We start from the raw sequence: 27,123 nt of genomic DNA, 5'->3' as shown, positions 1-27,123 counted from the left end.
ATCCTATAGCTTCATAAGTTTCCTTCTCTAACACCGTTGAAAAGTGAGGTGATTTCTGCTGAGAAAACCAACTAGCACATGATTTTTTAATATTCTAAGAGTTGTGAGGAAAGGATAGAAGGGGATTAACAAAGAGACTTTTTAAACTGATTCTTGTCCATGTTTTTAAGAGGGGATTTTGATTACCATGCCTGTGTTTTAAGAAATTCTAAACGTGAGCAAAACAAGAAAGGTGCTTCCTTTGTCAGTAATGTCTTTAAGAGAAGGCACTTGGGACCAGGCGTGGTGACTATGACAGTTATCCCAGGTGTAAGTAAATGGTTCACAGTTCAGGGCCAGCCCTGGCAAAAAGTCAAGACCCTACTTGAAAAATAACTAAAGCAAATAAAGGCTGGGAGCATGACTGTCTCGAGTGGTAGAGCACCTTCCTAGCAAACACGAGCCCTGAGTTCAAACACCAGTACCACTGAGTGAGAAAGAGTGTGGGGTGTGTGGTGGGGGTGAGAGAGAGAAGGCACTTGTGACAGAGTAGAGTCTGATGAAGGAATTAATGTGGGTGTGAAGTTAGAGTCACAGTTTCATTTATGGGAACATAGAAGACCATCTGAACTCTCCCTTAGTTCAGGCACCAGAAGGAATGGACAAGATCCTAGGAGTACCACTTTTAATTCTAATCCTTCACCTAGCCTGTAAGTTCTGGAGGAGAAACTCCAGGATGTGTTATTAATGTGGGGAAGTGAGGAATCAGGCTAAATACAAAAAAAATCGAAATAGAAAATTCACAAAGGAAATATAAATTTAGAGGCCTAATGAATTTTTGTTGTCTTTCCATGCAGGGATGAGTGGACAGCAGAAGGACAAAAGTGACCAGCAGCAAGTAAAACAAAGTCCTCAGTCTCTGACAGTCCAGGAAGGGAGGATTTCAATGCTGAACTGTACTTATGAGAACAGTGCATTTGATTACTGCCCATGGTACCAGCAACTCCCTGGGAAAAGCCCTGAATTATTGATAGCGCTACATTCAGTTCAAGAGACAAAGGAAGGTGGAAGATTCACAGTCTTCTACAGTAAAAGTGACCAACGCCTTTCCTTGAATATCAGGGCTTCTCAGCCTAGAGACTCAGTCTCCTACTTCTGTGCAACAAGCACACAGTGCTCTCCAGGCCCCTGCAAACTGTATATAAACCTGCAGTTGAGACTCTGGCAAACCTTCCTGAAGGACTGTAAACTGGCACAGATATAGACTAGCTGTCATTTGCACAAGGAGGCAATGAAATAAATGTGTAAACTCACTAGTGTGGTAGTATGAAAGGGTGGTTATTCAAGTAATTTAAAAATTGCTTAATGAATGATTGACCTGCAATGGTTTGTTCATAACAAAGTATTTGAGATTGTCATAAACATCCAATCAGTAGTGGGCAAGGGGACTTTTACACCTTGTTGGTGAAATGCAAATTTGATGACCTCATTGGATAGTCATTGGGAGTTTCCTGTAAGTTACTCTTAATATTTGACCAGAAATTCCACTCCTATGTAATTATTCAAGAAAAATTAAAACATAAATCCACACAAGGAGTTTTGTTTATAAAATTCTTGTCCATAACAGCCCCAAATTTGAACAACCAAACAACCCATTAACTTGTGAAGTAAAAACAAGTTGTGATATACTCCTAAAATGGAATATTACACAATAACAATATGGAATAAGTTAGTCATACAGTTAATATATGACATATCTCAAAAGCTTTATGATTCAGAGAGTGAATAGACGCACATTTGGTAGTGTGTCCACACAATGAAATACTATCCATCAATAAGAAAGAATGCAGCAACTGGATGAATCTCGAGGACATTCTGAGTGAAAAAGTCACTCTCAAAGGTCAATAATGTATGATTGTGCTCTTAGTATATTCTTGAAATAGCAAAATTATGAGGAGAAGGCCAGGATTTACAGTGGGAGTGTGCACACAGGAAGTTATCATGGGTGATGAAACAGTTCTGTATCCTGATTGGAATACTAGTTTCACATACATACATAAGTGACAGATTTTCATAGAATTGTGCACCAAAGGAAACTGTGTGTTAAAAATAGTAAGTCAGAATAGCATCCATTCTCCAATGAATTCTATTCCATCAGTATCAGTTTTATGGTTTTGATAATGGTCCATAAGAAGAGTGGTGAATAACTATGGTTATATAACATGCGATCATTACAGAAAGCTGTATTTGCAAGAGAACTGCAGGCTACTTTTGCAATTTATATGCATGTCTAACATTACTTCAAAATAAATAGAAGGAATGTGAAATTACTAGGTTCTCAAACATTGGTGGTTGGAATGTAACCTGGGCAATTATTTCAGCAGATTCTGATCATACCAAACATGTATCTCCCATCACCCAATGACTCCAGTTGTAGGCATTTATCCAAGGAAATGAAAACATCTGCTCAGATTGACTCATGTGCTGTGATGGACATCTGTGGTCCAGTTACTGGGGAGGTAAGTTAGGCAGATAGAGATTTCAAGACTAGCCTGGGCAATAAAGAGATACAAAAAGGAAAGAAAGAAAGAAAAGAAGGGAGAAAGGAAGGAAGGAAGAAAACACAAAGTAAAACAGAAAACAACATGTCCACAAAATAATTTTATAAGAGTGTTCATACCACCTTTATCCACAATAGCCATAAACTAGAGAAGATGCCCACAAGCAAGATACCAAGAAAATTAGTCAGCTACAAAATTGACTGACAGATGGAAAAATGATCCTGGATTATCCACTGGACCCAAATTAACCACAAGAGTTCTTGTAAGATTGGGATAGTAAAGTGACAATGAACAAGTGATGAGATGAGGAAATGAGGCCAACCTCTAAAGTCTGGAAAGAAACAGATTATTCCTTATAACTATCAGAAGGAAATAGAGCTGCTGGCCCCTAGTTTTAGTCTAGTGAAACTGATTTTGGATTTATGATTTTGAAAACTATAAGAGAAAAAATTTTGTATTGCTTTAAGTCACCAGGTTTGCAGTAATTTTATACTAAAAATAGGAAACCAATAAAGTCAACAGAAGGAAATATTAACAAGCACACATATCTAGAGATATAGTAACAATTAAAAATTTACTAAAAGAAACCTAGGTTTTGAGTCAATAAATTTTAAAACTCTCAAAAACAAGTAATAATTTGATAGAAAAACATATACTATCAAAAGTAACTCATGGGCCAGGCATGGTTCCTCAAGCCTGTAATTCTAGCTAACAGGGAGCAGAGATCTGGAGGATCACAGCTCAAGGCTGGCATAGGGAAAAAATTCTGGAGACCCCATGTAAACCAATGGCTGGGCAAGATAGCACCCATCTATCTTCCCAGCTATGCAGGAATGTTTAAAGAAGAGGATCAGTGCAGATTGGCCCACGCATAAAGCAAGACCCTACCCCCAAAATAACCAAAGCAAAAAGGGCCAACAGTGTGGCTGAAATGGTAAAGAGCCCACCTAGCAAGCTCAAGGCCCATGAGTTCAAACCCCAGTACCACCAAAATAATATTAACAATAGCAAAGTCAAGTAAATGCACACCATTAAAATTGATACTAGAAGTTTTAAAATCCAAGAGAATTATTGATATAGAAAACTTCAACCTATGTGTGTGCCTTATTAAGAAATTCAAAACAAGACAGCAACTATGATAAATCTTAAAACATAGCAAAGAAAGAATTCAAAATTCTTTCTTTCAGGAGCTAGAGAGCTCCTGGAAATAAATTTTTGAATCCAAAACAAGTTCAGAATATAAAAGGCATTTTAAAGAAGAAGGAAGAGAAATGTCCAGTGAACATATAAAACACCAACTTCCACAATAATCAAGGAAATAAAATTGAAAGAAATTTGTGGTTCATTTTTATCAGATCAACAAAACTTTTAAATTTCTGGTAACTTTAGGTGTGGGACAAAATGCAAGGAGAAGGGGCTATTTTATTTTTCCATATTGCAGAAACTCAAGCACACAAAAGAAATTTTGTGACAATTTTCCCAAATGAGTTAAAAAAGATACAAAATCCAGTAATGCCAATTCCTGGTGTCTACATTGGAGAATTCAAATATTTGAACTAGGAATCATTTACAAGGTTGCTCACCACAGCACTGATTAGAAGCAGTAAGTATAATTTCTCAACAGTTTATTTATACCCTGGAAGTATGGTAGCTATTATAAGCAAAGAAGTGGTTCTACATATATTTCTTAAAGGAATATTAAAAATAAACTGTTGAATATTTTAAAAAGGAATTATTAGAATGATACATGCTACATGCCACTTTTAATGAGAAACCTCAAAACACAAGCACAATATATATTATTTCATGATATATATATTTATACAGGTAAAATTTTAGAATATATCCATGCAATCTTCCCAATAGTGGCTACAACTTTGGAAAGAGAAGAAAGAAAAGAGGCAACTATTCTTGCCCTGTCTGAAATGTTTGAAAAAAAGAAGAGGAGGAGGGGGAGAAACAAGAGTAAGAAGAAAGAGCTGTAGAAAACAGCACAATTAAATATCTGCTTAGTTGCTCATTGTTGGGTGCAAAGATATCTTTCTGGACTTTTACATGTGAGAATTTTGTAATGATGTTTTAAAATTTTAAATAGGTAGCAGCAACCTTGGATATTTCATATCCACCAGGTCACAGGATGAAGAATGGAGCCCTCCTTTTCTACCACTTTCCCAGGAGAATTCCCAGTAAGCCACATAGATACCAACACAAATTCAACTGAAAAATCTCTTACTTTGCTTATGAATAAATATTCAACATGAAATGCTAAGCCTAGAGGACCTTTTCTGCAGTCCACAATATATACTTTTCAATACACAAAAAGAGAAAGTGAAAAAAAAATCAAATTAGTTGCTAGCATTAGGAGATAGGCCCAAAAGATGTCAGGATTTGAATGCACCCTGGCTCTCAAAGGTTGTTTCAGTTACTTTTCTAGTAGTTTTAAAAAGTTAGATCAGAAATTTTAAATGGTATTCATGCCTGATGGGAGTGGCTTTCATTGGGCTGACCTAAACAGGAGTAAAATAGAATGTGAGGCCTAGGATGGAAGTGAGAGCAGAGTTGTCATCAGGGAGGAGAGAGGTGGGAGAACTGGGAAGATCTGCGAGCCCCCATGGTGATGCCATGGCCTCAGATGGAATGTGAGTTTGAGAATTTTATGAAAGAATCAGAGAGAGTCTGAAAACAATTTGTCTTCATGTAACCTATTTGAGTTTCCTCATGGGATAATAAGACAAAAATAATATTTTTGTATTTGAGATTTTGACATGACCTCCTTCTCCAGGTGAATTTTTCACAAAAAGTAGAAGAGAATATCCACTCATTAAGTCCCCAAAGATGAAAATATCTTTGTTTAGGACATCATTTTTAGAATTTATACTTTTGAACATTTTCACCAAAGAAAGCATTTGGGGAGAGGTTTGTCATCGCAAAAACTATAACAAGAATTGCAGGATTGCTCCAAACAATACAAGCACACTGGTGGCCACAATGTGGCTGAATATGTGAACTTAGAGGCTCATTAAAGCTCCCTTCCCAGGACTTCTGGTAAATTAAGCACAGTTTCATTGTTAATCCCAGGCCTTCAGCTGCCATTGGCTCTCCAATACACAGCTGAGAGACTCCAGAACTGGAAGCCTGCTTTGATCTCATTTGTCTGAGCTGATGCTCTGCTGATGTGAAGTTATTTTTCCCACTGTGGGGGGTGAAGGGAGGCAAGGACTTCTGATTTCTCTATAGGAAGCCAAGGACCAGTAAGCACGTTTCACGTTTGGATCCATCTGTAGGCAGAGAAGCAATCAAAACTTGAATACTTGAAATTCTAGCCAGAATTTATATTTTATTTCACATAAACCCTACAGATCTCATCATAGATTAATGTTCTCAATGTGGAAATTTTCAGTGATAAATCTCTGTGAATGCATCCTTAAATATTAAGCTCTCCTCTTTACCAGGCAATATCATTTGTAATTACACCACAAGGAAGAACTAAGCAATGCTTAGGGTGAAGAAATTCCCAACCTAGGGGTCACAGCAAATTCAAACATGTCTCACCCCAGACCACCTCTTAGAGGCACAGCAACTGCTGCTGACACTGCACCTGCTCTGTCACGAGCACAGAGCAAGGCCAGGTCAACAGAGGGGACATCCTGCAGTCATGCTACTAGCGGTGCTCAGTACAATTCTTGCACCAGGACATTGGTTACCTATGAGTACTCAGAGGTGATATGGACAGAGGAGTGGATGTCAAATAATTAGAAACTTGTTACTGCATGACTTAGTGATCTTTTATTTAAACCTGTGTCGAAGAACTGGAGCAGTTTGAGAGACCTTGTTCTGTGTTCTTTTGTAGTCATCCATTTCCCTTCTGGTCACTTTAGATTAATTCATCCATTAAAACAATGAAACAAATGGAAGACTGAGAGCTACACTTCACATTTGGTAGATTACAAGGAAAGCCTATGATTCATAATAAAATCTTCTTTAAATGAGTGCCCCAAATTTCCCTATGAATAACATAACATCAATATGTGACAACTAGTTCAATCTGCAGTTTCCTTTGTTACACTCCTCAATACTATTGGCCTTTCTCATGCCCCATTCTAGATTCTAACTTAAGTACCAGGGAAAGACAAGTAGACAAAATAAAGTTTTGTGGTGTGCCAGTATTCCTCCTTTATGACAGAACTCATCTGTATGTTTTATGAACCTAAGAAACCCCATTTCCTGTTTGGGGGCACAGCACAAGAGCCAGGTGGTGCATACACACACCATCAGACTCTTAGAGACACTGGATTCTGAGCCTAAGAAAGAACAACAAACACTTGTGCAGAGAGCTATGTGCCATGTGCTGCTCTCTAGCCTGCTGTGGGCATTCCTGGCCTTCACCTTCTCTGGTAGGGATGGCCCTCACATGGCTGGGATGTGAAGGATGAAGCCCTGCACACAGGCACATGGTGCTTCATGTGGACCTGAGGGGGAAAGGGACATTGGAAAAAACCAAGCAAACTGTGACTGCAGTTGGTTTGTCTTTGGATTCTAAATTAACTTATAATTATTACAAATTTTTGTTCACTACATCAGAGATGATCAGCTCTGTTTTCTGATTGTTCCCACAGGATCCAGTGTGGCCCAGAAAGTGACTCAAGTCCCGACAGCCAAGTCCAGGCAGCAGGGGAAAGAAGTCGTCCTGCACTGTTCATATGAGACAAGTCAGCACTCATACTATATTTTTTGGTATAAGCAAGTTCCCAGTGGAGAGATGATTTTCCTTATTCGTCAGAGTTCTGCTGGTCAGAATGCAAGGAACAGTCGCTATTCTGTGTATTTTCAGGAGCCAGTTAAAACCATCAGCCTCACCATTTCAGCCTTACAATTGGAAGATTCAGCAAAGTACTTCTGTGCTCTCTGGGAAGCACAATGTTGTAAGTGACAGTAAAAGCTGAACAAAAACTCAGGAGTTGCATTAGTGAGTGTCTCCTGTGCTGGAGTCAGCTGGGAGTCACACCTGTGATACAGATGAGAAGGCAGTAGCTGTGGTTGCTGAATCTGTGGTCTGGATCAGAAGATGTGATTCTAATTTCATTCTAATGTAAATTTTGGAATTTCTCAAAGGAACCAAGGAGAAGCTGAGGACAACTTACCATAAAATAACTCAATCATCTCATTTGGATTTCTTCATTGGACAAATAAAACTAAATTTTTGGAATTTGAGAGTTTGACATGAACTTCTATACTGGATAAATTTTTGGTTTAAGATGGAAGAGACTCTTCAGTCATTCAACTACCTAACAGGAAAATATTTTTATTTTGGACATTATTTATACTATTAGTAGTTTTAGCTATTTTCACTGATAAAACAGCATTTTTAAGAAGTTTTGTCTTCCTGAAAACTGTAACAAGGATTGCTCCAAACAACACATGCACACTTCTGGAAACAATGTGGCTGAATGTGGTGAATTTAGAGGCTTATTACTCTCTCTTCCCAGGACTTCTGACAAACAAAGAACAGATAAATTGTAAATAACAAAGAACAGATAAATTGTAAATAACAGGCCTTAATTCTGCCATTGGCTCTCCAGTACACAGCTGTAGAAACTTCATAACTAGAAGTCTGTTTTGATCTCACTTGTCTGGGCAGATGTGAAATTAGTTTCCATGGTGGGGGTGTGGGAGGCAAGGACTTCTGGTTTGTCTCTATAAGGGAGGTCAAGGATTGGTGAGTGTGTTTCACTTTAGGATCTTACTGGAGGTAGAAGAACAGTAAAAATTTTAATATTTGCAATTATAGCCAGAATTCATAATATTCTGTTTCAGATAAGCTCCTCAGGTCTCATAACACTAATTTACTAAACCTAAAAATTTTCCATGATCAATCTCTTTGATTTCTTCCTTAAAAAGTTTTATCTTAGCAAGTAGGATCATTTGTCAAGTAAATCATAAGGAAGGACTGAGCAATGTCTAGCATGGACAAATTCCCAACCTAGGTGTCACAACGCATTCAAGCTTGGCCAACCCATGCTGCCTTTCAGAGGCACTGCCACCTGCTGCTGACGTGGAGCCTGCACTGTCAGAGCAGACGTAGGGCTGGGTCAACAGAGGGACATCTTGCCATCGTGCTGCTCCCATGCTGTGGCTTCATGTTCTACCTGGGCTCAGTACAATTACTGCACTAGGACATCAGCTTCCTGACAGCACCCAGAGGGGAAATGGGCAGAGAGAGCTGTGTCCCTGCACAACTCAGTGATCTGTTATTTAAACCTGTGACAGAGAACTGGAGCAGTTTCAGAGATTTTGTCTGTACTTTCTTTTCTAGTCACCTGTTTGCCTTTTGCTCTCTTTATGCGAATTCACCTATTAAAACAATGAAACCAAATAGAATATTAGCAAGCACATTCCACATGATCATATGTCAGCATACAAGAATTCAGTCACCAGTTCATGTGGTGCTGACATGTCCCTACATGCTGGCAGCCTGTGTATGTGTCACATTGTGTAGGAGTAGATTAAAGCATTGTGTCACAGAAAGAGCTGTATGCGTATCATGAGGTTATCTTACAAATGACAAAACAAACTGTGCTTACCCAGAGAGACTGAACATCTCATATCAGCAGTATAGAAAATGTGACATCAGAACAATTCCAGGACACAAGAACTTGTAAGTATAATTCTTACTGTGGAAGCAACAAGACTGAAACCCTTCATAATCTTAAAACCTAGTAACTAAACACTGTAATGTTTTTGAAATAATTCAAATAATTTACTGTTGTAATTTCATAACACATAAACCACTGAATATCTTCTGACTTTTATTATTTGGTTCAGAAGTAGCTTTATTAATTATAGAATTTAAGTAGGTCCAAGACCTCAGTAAGGAAGAGAAAGACAGGCTTGATTGTTTTGGATACCACTACCACTGACTTTCATAGAGAAAGACAGAGACATATGAGGGGTTTTTATTTCTCATAACTTTATTAGATTTTACATGGAGAAAAGTCACATATGTTAAATTAAAGTCCAGCAAGTAAATTATAAGAAGAGTGCATTATTTGTAATAAATTCTGCTTTAAATGAGTCCTCAAACTTTCCCACTGCATAACATCAATGTGTGACAACTAGTTCAATCTGCATCCCCCTCAGCTCCAGCCCTCAACACTAATAGCCATTGTCATGTCCCCCTTTCAGTACTGCCTAGCTTAAGTACAAGGGAATGACAAGTAGAGAAAGTAACAGTACTGGTAAGTCACACTTTTCTTCTCTGTGCACAGACTTTGTGGTCTGTGAACCTAAGAAACCTCATTTCCTGTTTGGGCACACAGCACAAGAACCCAGCTGGTATATATGTGCACTTCCAGACACTCAGAGACACTGGACTCTGAGCCTGAGGCAGAACAAGACACACTTGTGCAGAGAGCTATGTGCCACGTGCTGCTCTCCAGCCTGCTGTGGGCATTCGTGGCCTTTACCTTCTCTGGTAGGGATGGTCCTCACATGGCTGGGATGTGAAGGATGAAGCCCTGCACACAGGCACACGGTGCTTCAATGGACCTGAGGGGGAAGAGGCATTGGAGAAAAGCAAGCAAACTGTGACTGCTGTTTAGTTTGTCTTTGGTTCCTAAATTAACTAATTCTTACAAAATTTTATTCACTACATCAGAGAGGATCAGCTCTGTTTTCTGATTGTTCCCACAGGATCCAGTGTGGCACAGAGGGTAACTCAAGACCAGACGTCCAAACCCAGGCAGAAAGGGGAAGAAGTCTCCCTGGACTGTTCATAGGAGACAAATCAGTACTCTTACTATATTTTTTGGTAAAAGCAAGTTCCAAGTGGAGAGATGATTTTCCTTATTCATCAGAGTTCTTCTCATCAGAATGAAAGGCGCCATCGCTATTTGGAAAGATTTCAAAAATCAGCTAAATCCATCAAACTCACCATTTCAGCCTTACAGCTGGAGGATTCAGCAAAGTATTTCTGTGCTTCTGGGAAACCACAGTGTTTTAAGTGACAGTATAAAGCTGGACATAAACTGAGGGTCTATATTAGAGAAAGTCCCCTGTGCAGGAGCCAGCTGAGAGGCACACCTGTGGTTCAGATGAGAAGGCAGTGGCTGTGGTTGCTGAATCTGTGGTGTGGATCAGATGAGATAAGTGAAAGATACTCTGTCATTTTGATACAGGTGTCAGGATCAACTTTCCTTTTTTTATTTTATTATTCATATGTGCATACAAGGCTTGGGTCATTTCTCCCTCCTGCCCCCACCCCCTCCCTTACCACCCACTCCGCCCCCTCCGTCACTCCCCCACCCCCTCAATACCCAGCAGAAACTATTTTGCCCTTATCTCTAATTTTGTTGAAGACAGAATATAAGCAATAATAGGAAGGAACCAGTGTTTTTGCTGGTTGAGATAAGGATATCTATACAGGGCGTTGACTCACATTAATTTCCCATGCATGTGTGTTACCTTCTAGGTTAATTCTTTTTGATCTACCCTTTTCTCTAGTTCCTGGTCCACTTTTCCTATTGGCCTCTGTTGCTTTTAAGGTATCTGCTTTAGTTTCTCTGCATTAAGGGCAACAAATGCTAGCTAGTTTTTTAGGTATCTTACCTATCCTCACCCCTCCCTTGTGTGCTCTCGCTTTTATCATGTGCTCAAAGTCCAATCCCATTGTTGTGTTTGCCCTTGATCTAATGTCCACATATGAGGGAGAACATACGAGTTTTGGTCTTTAGGGCCAGGCTAACCTCACTTGGAATGATGTTCTCCAATTCCATCCATTTACCAGCGAATGATAACATTTCGTTCTTCTTCATGGCTGCATAAAATTCCATTCTGTATACATACCACATTTTCTTAAAACATTCGTTGGTGGTGGGGTATCTTGGCTGTTTCCATAACTTGACTATTGTGAATAGTGCCTCAATAAACATGGGTGTGCAGGTGCCTCTGGAGTAACCTGTGTCACAGTCTTTTGGGTATATCCCCAAGAGTGGTATTGCTGGATCAAATGGTAGATCAGTGTCTAGCTTTTTAAGTAGCCTCCAAATATTTTTCCAGAGTGGTTTTACTAGTTTATATTCCCACCAACAGTGTAAGAGGGTTCCTTTTTCCCTGCATCCTCGCCAACACCTGTTGTTGGTGGTGTTGCTGATGATGGCTATTCTAACAGGGGTGAGGTGGAATCTTAGTGTGGTTTTAATTTGCATTTCCTTTATTGCTAGAGATGGTGAGCATTTTCTCATGTGTTTTTGGCCATTTGAATTTCTTCTGTTTAGTTCACTTGCCCATTTCCTTATTGGTTCATTAGTTTTGGGAGAATTTAGTTTTTTAAGTTCCCTATATATTCTGGTTATCAGTCCTTTGTCTGATGTATAGTTGGCAAATATTTTCTCCCACTCTGTGCATGTTCTCTTCAGTTTAGACACCATTTTTTTTGATGAACAGAAGCTTTTTAGCTTTATGAGGTCCCATTTATCTATGCTATCTCTTAGTTGCTGTGCTGCTAGAGTTTCGTTGAGAAAGTTCTTACCTATACCTACTAACTCCAGAGTAGTTCCTACTCTTTCCTGTATCAACTTTAGAGTTTGTGGTCTGATATTAAGATCCTTGATCCATTTTGAGTTAACATTGGTATAGTGTGATATACATGGATCTAGTTTCAGTTTTTTGCAGACTGCTAACCAGTTTTCCCAGCAGTTTTTGTTGAAGAGGCTGCTATTTCTCCATTGTATATTTTTAGCTCCTTTGTCAAAGACAAGTTGATTATAGTTCTGTGGCTTCATATCTGGGTCCTCTATTCTGTTCCACTGGTCTTCATGTCTGTATTTGTGTCAGTACCATGCTGTTTATGTTGTTATTGCTTTGTAATATAGTTTGAAGTCAGGTATCGTGATACCTCCAGCATTGTTCTTTTGACTGAGTATTGCCTTGGCTATTCGTGGCCTCTTGTGTTTCCATATAAATTTAACAGTAGATTTTTCAATCTCTTTAATGAATGTCATTGGAATTATGATGGGAATTGCATTAAACATGTAGATTACTTTTGGGAGTATAAACATTTTTACTATGTTGATTCTACCAATCCATGAGCATGGGAGATCTCTCCACTTTCTACAGTCTTCCTCAATCTCTTCCTTCAGAAGTGTATAGTTTTCCTTGTAGAATTCATTCACATCTTCTGTTAGGTTTACACCTAGGTATTTGATTTTTTTTTTTTGAGGCTATTGTAAATGGAATTGTTTTCATACATTCTTTTTCAGTTTGCTCATTGTTAGTGTATAGAAATGCTAATGATTTTTCTATGTTGATTTTATATCCTGCTACCTTGCTGTAGCTATTGATGATGCCTAGAAGCTTCTGAGTAGAGTTTTTTGGGTCTTTAAGGTATAGGATCATGTCATCTGTAAATAGGGATATTTTGACAGTTTCTTTACCTATTTGTATTCCTTTTATTCCTTCTTCTGGCCTAATTGCTCTGGCTAGGATTTCCAGTACTACATTGAATAGGAGTGGAGATAGTGAGCATCCTTGTCTGGTTCCTGATTTTAGAGGGAATGGTTTCAGTTTTTCTCCGTTAAGTATAAGGCTGGCTGTAGGTTTGTCATATATAACTTTTACAATGTTGAGGAACTTTCCTTCTATTCCTAGTTTTCTTAGAGCTTTTATCAGGAAATGGTGTTGGATCTTATCAAAGGCTTTTTCTGCATCTATTGAGATGATCAAGTGGTTTTTGTCTTTGCTTCTGTTAATGTGGTTTATTACGTTTATTGATTTTCGTATGTTGAACCACCCCTGCATCCCTGGGATGAAGCCTACTTGGTCATGGTGAATAATCTTTTTGATGTGTTGTTGAATTCAGGTTGCTTTATTTTGTTGAGGATTTTTGCGTCAATGTTCATTAAGGAGATTGGCCTAAGTTCTCCTTTTTGGAGGTGTGTTTGCCTGGTTTTGGGATAAGTGTAGTACTGGCTTCATAAAATGTGTTTGGCAGTTTTCCTTCCCTATCTATTTCATGGAACAGTTTAAGGAGGGTTGGTGTCAGTTCTTCTTTAAAGGTCTGATAGAATTCAGCAGAGAATCCATCAGGTCCTGGACTTTTCTTTTTGGGGAGACTCTTGATTGCTGCTTCAATTTCATTTTGTGTTATAGATCTATTCAGGTGATTAATTTCCTCTTGGTTCAGTTGTGGATGGTCATATGTATCTAGAAATCTGTCCATTTCTTTAAGATTTTCAAATTTATTTGAATATAGGTTCTCAAAGTAGTCTCTGATGATTTCCTGGACTTCCATGGTGTTTGTTGTTATCTCCCCTTTTGCATTCCTGATTCTACTAATTTGGGATTTTTCTCTCCTCATTTTAGTCAGGTTTTCCAGGGGTCTATCGATCTTGTTTATTTTTTCAAAGAACCAACTTTTTGTTTCATTAATTCTTTCTATGGTTTTTTTTGGTTTCTATTTCATTGATTTCAGCTCTTATTTTTATTATTTCTCTCCTTCTATTCGTTTTGGGATTTGCTTGTTCTTGTTTTTCTAGGAGTTTGAGATGTATCATTAGGTCATTGATTTGGGATCTTTCAGTCTTTTTAATATATGCACTCATGGCTATAAACTTTCCTCTCAGGACTGCCTTAGCTGTGTCCCATAGGTTCCAGTAGGTTGTATTTTCATTTTCATTGACTTCCATGAACTTTTTAATTTCCTCTTTTATTTCATCGATGATCCATTGTTCATTAAGTAATGAGTTATTTAGTTTCCAGCTGTTTGCATGTTTTTTGTCTTTACTTTTGTTGTTGAGTTCAACTTTTAGTGCATTGTGATCAGATAGTATGCACGGTATAATTTCTATTTTCTTATATTTGCTGAGGCTTGCTTTGTGCCCTAGGATCTATTTTGGAGAAGGTTCCATGGGCTGCTGAGAAGAATGTATATTGTGTAGAGGTTGGATGAAATGTTCTGTAGACATCAACTAGGTCCATTTGATCTATTGCATATTTTAGGTCTTGAATTTCTTTATTGATTTTTTGTTTGGGTGACCTATTTATTGATGATAATGGGGTGTTAAAGTCTTCCACAACCACTAAGTTGGCATTTATATATGCTTTTAGGTCTTTCAGGTTATGTTTGATGAAATTGGGTGCGTTGACATTGGGTGCATACAGGTTGATAATTATTATTTCCTTTTGGTCTATTTCCCCTTTTATTAGTATGGAATGTCCTTCTTTATCTCGTTTGATCAATGTAGGTTTGAAGTCTACTTTGTCAGAGATAAGTATTGCTACTCTGCCTGTTTTTGGAGGCCACTGGCTTGGTAAATCTTCTTCCAGCCTTTCATCCTAAGCCTATGCTTATTTCTGTCAGTGAGATGGGTCTCCTGTAAGCAACAAATTGTTGGATCTTCCTTTTTAATCCATTTCATCAAGCGGTGCCTTTTGATGGGTGAATTAAGTCTGTTAACATTAAACGTTAGTACTGATAGGTATGTGGTGATTCTTGTCATTTAGTTGTCTTCGTTGTTTGAAGGTTTGATTGTGTGACCTAAGTTGAGGTTACTCTCTACTGTAGTGCTTTTTCTTTTCCTGTGGTTTGGTGCTGCCTGTCTTTTCATGGTTAAGTTGGGTTTCACGTTCTGTGTGCAGAATCCCTTGCAGAATCTTTTGTAGTGGTGGCTTTGTGGTCACATATTGTTTTAGTTTCTGCTTATCGTGGAAGACTTTTATTGCTCCATCTATTTTGAATGATAGTTTTGCTGGGTAGAGTATCCTGGGGTTGAAGTTATTTTCATTTACTGCCTGGAAGATCTCACCCCATGCTATTCTTGCTTTTAATGTTTCTGTTGAGAAGTCTGCTGTGATTTTGATGGGTTTACCTTTGTATGTTACTTGTTTTTTCTCTCTTACAGCCTTCAATATTCTTTCCTTAGTTTCTGAACTTGTTGTTTTAATGATGATATGTCATGGGGTAGTTCTATTTTGATCTGGTCTGTTTGGTGTCCTGGAGGCCTCCTGCATCCGTATGGGAATATCTTTCTCTAGATTTGGGAAATTTTCCATTATTATTTTGTTGAATAGATTACGCATTCCCTTCACTTGCACCTCTTCTCCTTCTTCAATGCCCATAATTCTCAAGTTTGGTCTTTTGATAGAGTCAGTGATTTCTTGCATTTTCTTTTCACAGTTCTTGAGTTGTTTAATTAATAGTTCTTCAGTTTTTCCTTTAATTACCATTTCATCTTCAAGTTCTGAGATTCTGTCTTCTGTTTGTTCTATTCTGCTGGATTGGCCTTCTGTTTTGTTTTGTAGTTCTGTTTTTGTTTTTTTTTTTTTTCCAGAGGTTTTCCATATCCTTGGTGGTTTCTGCTTTAATGTTGTCTGTTTTTGTCCTGAGTTCATTTATCCCTTTATTCATCATGTTCTCTGTTTCACTTTGGTGTTTATACAGTGCTTCTATGGTTTCCTTTATTTCTTCTTTTGCTTTTTCAAATTCTCTATTTTTGTTGTCTTGGAATTTCTTGAGTGTCTCCTGTACATTTTGGTTGACCCTATCCAGTATCCTCTCTATAAAATTTTCATTGAGTACCTGTAGTATGTCTTCTTTTAAATTATTCTTGTGGGCTTCATTGGGTCCTTTGGCATAGTTTATCTTCATTTTGTTGGATCTGAGTCTGGATCTGAGTATCTGTTTTCTTCATTCCCCTCTGGTTCCTGTACTAATTTTTTGCTGTTGGGAAACTGGTTTCCCTGTTTTTTCTGTCTTCCTGTCATTGTCTTTGGTGTTGTTACTGTCCCTGTACTGTGTACAATTAAGTATTTTCTAGCTTGTAATAATAACAATGGTAACATTTAGAATGGAAGGGTGAGAGGAGATGGAAAGCAAGAAGTTAAAGAAAGGGGGAAAACAAATAGACAGACAAGAAGGAGGAAACAGAAGAAGTTATCAGACAAGAAAGTTTCAAAGGTATAGACAGGGAGCGTTAGTGTACTAATTGACAGTAAGCTGAACAGACATTAGAGAGGTAGAGAGTGGATTGAAAATAAAAAATAAAAAAAAATAAAGATAAGAATAAAAATAAAAAATAAGTAAATGAAAGAAATACCTGTATATAAAAATGAATTAAAATAAGATGAAAAATAGAAAATTTTTAAAAAACAAAAAAAATAAAAAATCCTCCAAGTTCAAATGCAATGAAGTTTCAGTCTTAATAATTTGGGTGTCCATCTCAGTCTCCAGTCCTGGAGAAGGTGCCTCAGATGTTGTTCTGTAGTTGTCTCATCAAAGGGGACACATAAAGTAGAACAAAACTACACACACACACACACACAAAAAAAAAAAAAACCCACCAAGTGTCCCAAGTTCAAATGCAATACAGTTTCAGTAAGGTTTTCAGCATGCAGGTGTAATTCGGTTGTTCTCTCATCAAGTTTAGGGAGAAAAAGAAAAAAAAGAATCTGGAGACAGTTCTGAGAATGGTATCTGCAGCTATGACTTGCCTGCCTGCTACTGTCAGCCTGCTGTTGCTGGAGGCATTATTTATGCAGATCTCAGGGGTGAGCTTAGCACTCACCTGGCCCTGCAGGCTTTGTTTGCTCAGAGTTCTCCTGTGCAGGAGCCTCTGCTACAAGCTTTCCCCTTTCCAAGCACACTGGGAAAGGTGACACTGCACCCGCGTTGTCAGGCCTGAGTGTTTATTTACAGTTCATGTGGAGGTGGGTCTTCCCCCCTCTCCTGTGGAGTTTTCCTCCCACTACCACTTTCACAAGCTTTCCTGCTCCTGATTACTGGGCGGTGCTGCTGCTTCTGCCAGCCACCATGTTTGTTTACAGTTCACGTGGGTAGTGGGTCTTCCCTCCTCTCCTGTGGAGTTTTCCTCCCTCTGCCACTCTCACAAGCTTTCCCACTCCTGGTTGCTGGGCACGCGCCCCCGCTCCCACCAGAGCCTCTCCGGCCCACCCGGCTTGTTTATTTACAGTCCCAGGAAGGATTCCCTTCCCCCAATCTTCAACACTCAGGGCACCCCACCCTCTTTCCCACGTGTTTTATTGTTCTTATTGCTTATTACCCAGTTTCTCTTTTTTCCCCAGGTGGAGGTCAGTCTGTCCAGGGGGCTAGGCTGCTCTGGCCCAGGCTTGTCTGTGGGAGTACCATGGTACTGTGATGCTCACCTGGCCCACGTCTTCCCAAGCCACCTGGGCGCAGGTGACTGGTGGCCCGGGAGCCCTCCTGGTTTCTCTGTTTAATGTGAAGTGGAGATTCTCTGTGCCAGCTGGAGGTGTGGAGGGGTCAAAGTTATGCCTCTTCTCAGTGTTTATTCCTGCAAAGTGTGTCTCCAGCATCTCTCCAAGATTTCCCTATAGGAGGCTTGCTTTCTGCTTCCTCCCTCTAGCTGCCATCTTGGAATCTCCCCTCTCAGGATCAACTTTCTTCTAATGAATTTTGTCTTGAATTTTTTGGGTAAAAAAATAGATCATAAAGGACATGTGTAAAATCTGTGCAAAGTTGAGAAATCTGTACACAAATAATTTACTGTCAGTTTCTCCTGGAGATGTTCACAGCACTTATCTGGGTATAGTTATTCCAAATACCAATGAAAATAATTTCCATATACATTAGACTTTGTGTTAGTTAGGTGCAATCTGGGAAATAGAACCATTGTTAGTGATGTAGAATGAAAGATCAGTTTCAAGGATTAGACCTCATGAAATTTCTGGAGCTGGTGGGAGAGTCTATGGAAATCTGTTTTCCTTGCCTGAATTTGCTGAAGGCCTAATAATGCCTGGGAAGGAAAATTGGATGAGGACAAGCACTTGGATGGATTATAACGCTTAAGGATATAACGGAACCCATGAGGACAATTGGAACCTAAAAAGAAAAATTAAAACTTGTCTATCCTCAGGTCTTGCAATCTCATTTGGTGGATGAACTTCAGGAGAGGTAAAGTATGCTATATGAAAATCTGCAGCAAAACAAAGCTGTAGGAATAGGTACAAAGAGGTGGAGGAATTGTGAGTCAACAGTAAGACAGAATCTTGGGCTGGGCATGTAGCTCATTGGTAGATTGCTTGGTTACTTGCATGAAGCCTTGGTTTTAATGACCAACACTGCAAAAACCAATGTGTGGGCAGATCATCTTTAACATGTGAGAGCTGGAGTCCTGACCTTGCAGAGAAACTACAACAACATAGCTGCTGCATCACATCAACCTTCCAACTGTTGCCATTTCTCTCATGGCCAATCTAACATAGAACAATAGAAGGAAGGAAATGCTGGAAATAGTTCCAGGTAGTTATGATAAGAAAATGCAAAGTTACCACAGTCCCCTCTCCCCCCAACAACTTGGCAACTATATGCCCTCCTTAATACTTAACCTTTAAATAAGACAGTAGACAATCATGCTTCCTGCTAATACAATGCAATGATTGCAATGATTCCTCACTGCTACCACGACTTGCTAATAGTCTTCCCCAAGTGAAAAAGAAATTTCATATCTATTATATTCCTTGCTTCTAGGAATAGTTATGAGATTGTACTTTTGCCTTGCTGTTATTTTACTTTCATTAATAAAGCTGCTTCTGCTTAAGTCTCTTCTGTGTCTGTGTTTAAATTATTTGATGAGATCAGGATCTTCCTGGTGAAATATTTTGGAAAGCCAATCCATAAGACTTGAGGAGATGCTGACTCATAATTACCAAAGCCTACCTGACTCCTTATGGATACAAAGGCCTGCCTTTTTATTTTCTCATTCTGGACTATTAGCCTACAAAATTTACACAACAGTAGGGGTTTACTTCTCCTCTCTCCTGTGTCTGGGAAGACCAACTAATTACACATCAATTTACCTTTGTATAGTAAACTGTAACTACAAGGTTGACATGCAAAGATTTTGGGATCTTCACAGACAAGAAGGCAGGAAGGCTGAAAAAGCTGTGCTGGAGTTTCCAAGACCTCAAACTTTTATTGGGGTCTGCAGATATGGGGATGGTCAGTCCTGGAAACCTTGGTTATGTGTCATCAATTACTCCCACATGTCAGGCTGAGAAGTTTGGACTTTGGATGGTCAGGCTGGGGCTGTCATTTTTGTGGGTTGTGGGTCAGCAAGACCCTGCTTATGTCATGAATCATTTTGTTAATGTCAGCAGTCCAGAATGTGAATCCTTGTCAACTTCCTTGTTGCTTCTGCCACCATGTGCTGTGAAATATAAGGGGATATAGAGAGGAAAAGACTATTCCTAAAACACGCAGGCCTGTTTTCATTTCAGGACCTTTGCCCTGTCTGTGTGTTTGCTCTTCCTCAAGCATCTGTATGGCACACCGCTGCACTTCCTCTACATCTTTACTCAAATGCTCCTGTTTGTGAAAACTTTGTCTAAATCCTTCCTTGAGAATCAGGCTTTAGCATACTCCATGTATGGAGATAGGAAGCAGTTCATAGCTGTACTACTGCCACCTGGTGTCCAGTTAAATATTTTGTGACCATTACTCTGGCCTCCTTGCTGCCCTCTGGTGTTCATGGATTAGACTATGGTCAAGCATAATTGGAATAGAAACTACTATTGCTTCCAGTCCAATTGATATCTCTGATTTTGTCACCTCTAATACAAGGTTTATTTTGTTTTGGTTTGGTTTTGTGGTACTGGGGTTTGAAGTAGGGCCTTTTTCTTTCTGGACAAGTGGTCTACCAGTTGAGCTATACATTCCACCCTCATCCATCTTTGGATTTGACAAGCTGGTGGAATAGAGGAGAGAGAGAAATGTGTGTATTGATGCAATTATAAAACAGCTTTGGAACAACTGCTTTTGGATATCACTTAAGGTAAGAAAGAAAGACAAGAAAAGAAAACTAATGTTCAGTAAAAATGTAGAAGAATCAATACTTAAATTATCAAAAGATAGGGAAGCAAGGAAGAGGACTCAGTCAGCTGCAGTTAATATCACAAGGCCTTGGAACACATTACAGCCTGCATTGCAGAGACTCAGGCAATACTTCCTAGGCAAAGAGTACAGTGATAATTAGGTTCCAGGTGTGTCCTCTGCCAGGTATGTGTCAATGTGAGGTTCAGCTCTTTTCCTCTAACACTTTTATTGGCAAATAGAAACACTTGCAGGCTTTCTCATATACTGTGTCCCTCTGGATAGCCCAGAACTTACCCTATTTACAGCACCTGTGGGGACACCTGAGCACCAGTAACTTTATCACAGCCACGTTTCTTTATACAAGGACCTCTGGGAAGCACAGTCCATCCTACATGATTGACTCCTTCCAGAGAAGAATCATTCACCATAGGATTTGGTTCTGGTTTTTGTTTCCTAAACTAACCTGCCTTTTCTTCCCAGGAAAATATTTTCTCTAGTCTATTAAAAAGCAAACACTTTAGGTTTGGGTGTATCTCGGTGTAGTGCACTTGCCTAGCATGTGCTGTACCTGGGTTCCATACCCAGCACCACATACACACACATGCACACACACACACACATATATACATACATAAACACACACACACCCCTGTGAAAATTTTCAGCAGTTCTCTACTAAGTGTAGTTTTCTTTCTTTTGAACTCTTTATTCTCCACCAGCTGAAATGCCTCAGTTTAGAGGGCTACTATACGCTTGCTCTTCCAATATAATCCTGACATTGTCACTGAGCCTTTGAGCTTTCCCTTTTCTTTACTTTCTCCTACACTTTTTTTTAACTCTCATCTCTGTAGACATATTGAAAGGTTTCACATATTGAAAGGTTTGATACAGCTCAGATAGTTCCCCTTCAATCTAAATACCATGACTTAAATGTCCACATGGAACATTCAGAAAGCAGCCTTAACTCATCAACATTAATAACAATTATTAGAATTCCCTTTAGCCATTAAATCCCATGACCATACTCTATGAAGGTCTAATGACAACCCTCTAGTCAGATGCTGTTCCATTTACATTCCAACTACAACCTTGCAGCCATAGATTCTCACACTCAGCTCCTCTTGCTGTAGTTGTTATATTTGGTTCTTTATGGTCAGTCACCCTCTTCTGATGCCTTTATTGACATCTGCTTTCTGAGTCTTCTTTATCTTACCTACAGCACAATTCAATGGCCCATTACTTTCAATCTTTCATCATTAACCTTTCCATCATTATTCTTATCTCAATTCTATGTCATAGCAGTGATCTTTTGTTTTTATCTTTTTTTCTATATCTTCTTTCTTTAATTTATATTATCATATTATTGTTGTACTGGGGGTATGTTGTGACATTTACAAAAGTGCTTACAATATATCTTAGTTAATTTCCCCTACTCTGTCATTCTCCTTTATTCCCCTTTCCCCATTCTTACAATAGTTTCATCAGGTCTCATTTTTAATACATGAGTCATAATATTTCTATCATATTTTTCCCACCCACCCACCCTTTCCTTACATTCTCCCCCATAGCAGTGATCTTGAGGCAGACTAAAGTAGAGACATTAAGGCATGGGAACCAAGATCAAAGAGCTAAGAATAAACACTGCATTAATAGGTAACTTGAACTCTTTCACTGCACATTAGTCTATAACAGAAAAACATGCTTTTAACCTTGGATTAATGATTTGCCCTAAATTAGGGTAAATTTCTTGAGTAAATATCTCAAGAAAAACATCTGGTAAAACTCATCTTTAGACTAATAGGATACCTTGCTTAAGGAAGGTAAGTACCTCTTAATGATGAGCTACCTTATCCTACCTAAATACCTTCTAAAAGAAAGGGCCTGCAGATTTTCAAACATATATCACCTATGTCAATTAAAAGACTTAGTCTCTGGAACCCCCAAACTTTTCACTTTAAAAGACTTAGAGGTCACTGCAATGAGAGGTCAGTGTCAGAGCAAATGACTAACATGCCCGATGGTCAAAATAAATGAGCATGCACAGAGATTAGGATCAGAGACCCCTACACTGACTGAGCCTTATAAATATGCCTTACACAAAGACATGGCATACTTCTTGAGTGCCCACATCTCTGGCCTATTGGGATATGCTTTGCTTTCCTGCTCTTCTGCTTTACTAAATTAAACTTCACATCTAACTAGACTCATCCTTAAATTTTTTTCTATGATGATGTCACAAACTCGGTCAGCATTGGTGTCATGAACATGGTGTCCTATGTCACAAGCTCAACACTCCAGTTAACGTTTGTGCTTTCTTGTAACCTCCCTGCATTTGAACCAGTCCTAGTTCCAATGACAATCTTATTAATTCCCAGTCTTGGATCAACATCTTCTTTATAATGTATACCTTGTCTGATAAGCAGTGTTCAAGATAGTCAGTCATACAGGTGTGCAGGCTGGTGACATTGAAACAAGTTGACATCAGCAATAACAAGGTCCACAGTGGTGTCAGGAAAGTAATCATTTTATTTGTGATCATCTCCCCCTGCCATTTCCTACAGGGGCTATTTCAAAACTTCCCACACACCTCAGAATTCCTAAAACAGAACATCTCCTTTCACTCTCTTTGAAGACACTAATTCTATTTTTTTAAAAAAATTCCATTAGAAAGTAGTAGGTGTTTCAAAATTCTGCCTTCACACTCCAAAGAATTACTTAAAATTAAATGAGTCTTTTCCTCTTTTTTCCAATGAAATTAGAAATAATTCTTCCTTCTCCTTCCAAAGTTTGGTACTTTCATCTGTGATCCATATTATAATGCTGTCTGTTTCCTCAGAATTTGGAACCATGGTTGACAAATTCTTTCCAAAAACATGTTAATATATCTTACTTTTTAAAAACCTGCCAAATAAATAAATAAATAAATAAATAAATAAAAACCTGCCGTTACTCTTTCAAAACTCTCATTCAATTAACACCATGTCTCTTTCCTCTTCTTCAGACGATTGAGAGTTCTCTAGAAAGATATTTCCATATTCAAAATTATCTTTCCTGTCTCATCCTTTGCCTCACTGGCACTGCAATTTATCTTCTAAAAAGACTTGAATGATCTGTGTGCTTTTAAAAATCAACAGACACTGAAGAGTTGTCTTCTTGTTACACATTTCCTTATTATTTGCTCCACCGGCCACTCATTCTGTGTGACACCTCCTTATCCCTTCTAAGAACACTAGCCACTTCTGATTTGCTACTTCACTCTCTGGACTACCCTTTGAGGTTTCTTTGGTACTTCTTCCACTACTTATTCCTAAAGAATTTGGGTCCCTTGGGAATTTTCTCTAGTCCCTATTCTATTCAGAGTTTTCCTCTGAACATTTGTCTTTGTGAAATTGTATCCACTCTTAACAGAGTAGCACTACATCAAGATAGTATAACAGATGACAGACTGAGTTAAGCGTGGAAAAGAGTTAAGTCCTCATGTGTACTTGGACAAATTATTTAACTTTATGAAGCCTTGGTTTCCATCCATTAAGTAAGGACAATATCTGATCTAAAGGGTCACATTGGGAAACGTGAAATAGCTGTCAGCAGTTAATAATATGGATTCTTGACTCATATTAATGAGACAAACTCTAGTTCTGTCACTTAGTGTGATCTTGGACAAATTGCATCTTTTTTTCCGTTCTTCAGTTTCCTCATTTATAAAATGAGGATGAAAATATAATTTACCTCATGCGATTAAATAATGGCATTTAGTCCATAAGATTAAAATAGCCTCCTTATGAGTAAATCACTGAAAACTCTTCTCACCCAGCAGTTGTTAATACTACCAAGAAAAGAATTGGAGCAGAAAAACCTTGGCTCAATTTGTTTCTATTATTGGCCTCCAGAGGGTGACATTGCACAGACTAGCAATGTCTGTGTCACTCCTATGATCTGCACAGCACACTGAGCTCTGTGTTCTGAGTAGGACTGACACCAGAGCAGTCAAGCAGTTATCTCATAGTAAAACTCTCTAGACCCTGCCAAAACAGGGAACTCTTGAATTCATATTTTCCCCATTACAAGGACTCAACATCTTGTGACCCACTCCTTCTTCCTGGGGACATTTTACAGAAAGGGCTCTCAGCCTCCTCACCACCTAGCCATGCTCTCTGTGACCATTCTACTGCTTGGAGTGCTCGTCACACTGAGTAAGTATGTTGTATTCCCTGCTTCTCCCTCCACAGAAGGAGTGTTTTTCCAATCAGAAGTTGAATAGAGACACCATCTCATTACAGTAGGTTTGTCCTGGTCCCACTGACACAGCCTTAATGTTGCAGAAGGAAGCGGAGCCCAGTCGGTCACCCAGATTGACAGCCATGTTGCTGTCTCTGAAGGAGCCCCCCTGGAGCTGAGATGCAACTATTCCTACCGTGCAACACTTTATCCCTACTGGTATGTACTATACCCCAACCAGGGCCTCCAGCTTCTCCTCAAATACTTGGTAAGGGACCCATTGGTTAAAGGCATCAAAGGCTTCGAGGCTGAGTTTCGGAAGAGTGAAAACTCCTTCCACCTGAAGAAAGCCTCAGCCCATTGGAGCGACACAGCTGTGTACTTCTGTGCTGTCAGTGGCACAGTGCCTGGGGCTGCAGGAAAAGCTGAGCACAAACCTCCTGAAACATATAGTGTCTGTGACTCAAGGGCTCAGCCTGACCTGTTTTCAGTAAGGTCTCTTGAGTGATGAAAGTGAACAGGGTGGAGGAGCATACATGTGGGGAATATTTGACTACTTAAAAAAAAAAACCAGGAATTTAGCATGTTCTTTTACTCCTGGGTCATGTCAGACCAGTTTTAAGACAGAGAGACTCCTGTGGATGGTCTCCTCCAGTGTGGATGAACTGCATTCTAGAGTGTCAGTGTTACAACTTAGTGGGGACAGCACTGAACTCCTGATCTTTCTCCTTGTCACCTCCAAAATGCTCCTCGTACTACTTTTTGTTTTTCAAATGACAGCCACTCCATTCTTTCAGTATCTCTGGAAATAATCTCAGAGTTATCTTTGACTCTTATTTTTTGTTCTTGCACTGCTCATGTGTAACCCATTAAGAAATCCAGTTGGCCCTGCCTTAAATATTGATCCATGATCTACCACTGCTGTCTCCCTGGTGGAGCTGTGATGGTCTTCTAAAAGCTCTCCCTGCTTGTTCTCCTGCATTCTTCAAGTGCATTTTTAACGCAGAAGCCAGTGAGGTCTTTAAAACATGTGCAGTGTGAGTCCTGGCTCAAATCCTTACAATAGCATCACTTTTCTCTCACAGTAAAATCAAAGTACTTATGATGGTCTGTAAGACATGATCTGCCATCCATTACATTTTTACAAAGCTTACATACAGGGTGTAAAAATCTCTGTCAATCATGAATTCAATAGTCAGTGAAAATATACCATAGAAATTATAGAAAAATAGGGCCATTCTCACATAAAGGAAATGGAGAGAATTCATGTAGACTTGCTCTAAAAGAAATTCTGAAGAAAGTTCTTCAGGCTGAAGGGAAATGACACTAGAGATAAATTTGGAACATTAGGAATGAAGAAAGAGTGAGAGAAATAGTAAGTACATGGTGAAATACAAGAAACTAATTTTCTTTTTGAACGCTTTATTGAGATAAAATTGATATACAAAACTATACACGATTAGAATACACAATTAGAAGAGTTTGGACATAGGCATACATCCTCAAAAACATCATCATAGTCAAGGTAATAGATGTGCTCTTCACCTCTAAAAGTTTCCTGTGCTTCCTCATTTCTGCTGTTGCTGTTGTTGTCAGAATACCTGACATGAAATGTATCCCTTTAAATGTGCTTCAGTTTACAATAATTCCATCTTGTTAACTATAGGTACTGTGTTGTACAGACTATCTCTAGAATATAAAAATTCATACCCATTGAGCAATAACTCACCATGTATCCCTCCCCATCCTAGTCCCTGAAAACCATCATCCTATTCTCTGCTTCTATGAATTTCACTATTTTTAGGTGCTCATATAAGTGGAATTACCCAGTGTTTGACCTTCTGTGAGTGACTTATTTCACTTAATATAATGTCCTCCATGTTCAACCATGTTGCCTCAAATAGGGATATGCCCTTCTGTTTCAAGGTTGAATAATATCCAATTGTATCAACATACATATTTTATTCATTAATCTGTCAATAGACTTTAGGTTTCTTCTATGTCTTAGCTATTTAGAATACCACATGCAGCACAATGAAATATCAAACCCCTATATTATGCCATACACAAATACTAACTCACAGTGGGTAATATCTTAAACATAAGACCTGAAACTGTAAAACTACTGGAAGAACATACCAAAAAAGGTTAATTATATTTGATCTTAAAAAGGATGTCTTGGATATGACTCTAAAAGTTCAAGCAGCAAAAGCAAAAATATACAAGTGCAATTGCATCATACTAAAAAGATTCTGTGCAGCAATGAAGCAACTTATGCAATGGGGGAAAATATTTGTAAACTGCCATATATGATAAGGAGTTAATATCCAAAATGTATGAATAAGCTCTATACCATAGTAGCAAAAACTCAACCTGATTAAAGTGACAAAAGAACTTAGATAGACATCTCTCCAAAGAAGATATACAAATAGCCAACAGATGTGTCAGGGGAATGCAAATCAGAAAAACAGTGACATAGCACTTCAAGCATGCCAAGGCTATGGTGAAATTGGAGCCCTG

The 27,123-nt window shown here is 38.8% G+C and overlaps 1 protein-coding gene across 1 annotated transcript in view; it reads left to right on the top strand.

Annotated features, from left to right (window-relative positions):
• The first annotated feature begins 637 nt into the window (after positions 1-637).
• Positions 638-27,123, top strand: part of LOC109697568 (M1-specific T cell receptor alpha chain-like) — a 685,092-nt gene continuing 658,606 nt past the window's right edge. The window contains exons 1-2 of the mRNA XM_074068410.1: positions 638-689; positions 837-1,152. Of these exons, the coding sequence (XP_073924511.1) occupies positions 638-689; positions 837-1,152 (368 nt within the window). The remainder of the gene's footprint in view (positions 690-836; positions 1,153-27,123) is intronic.

The sequence above is a fragment of the Castor canadensis genome, chromosome 3, assembly GCF_047511655.1.
Source record: "Castor canadensis chromosome 3, mCasCan1.hap1v2, whole genome shotgun sequence".
NCBI lineage: Eukaryota > Metazoa > Chordata > Mammalia > Rodentia > Castoridae > Castor > Castor canadensis.
Note: the sequence above shows the minus strand (reverse complement) of the source record. Positions and strands in the feature narration are given on the sequence as shown.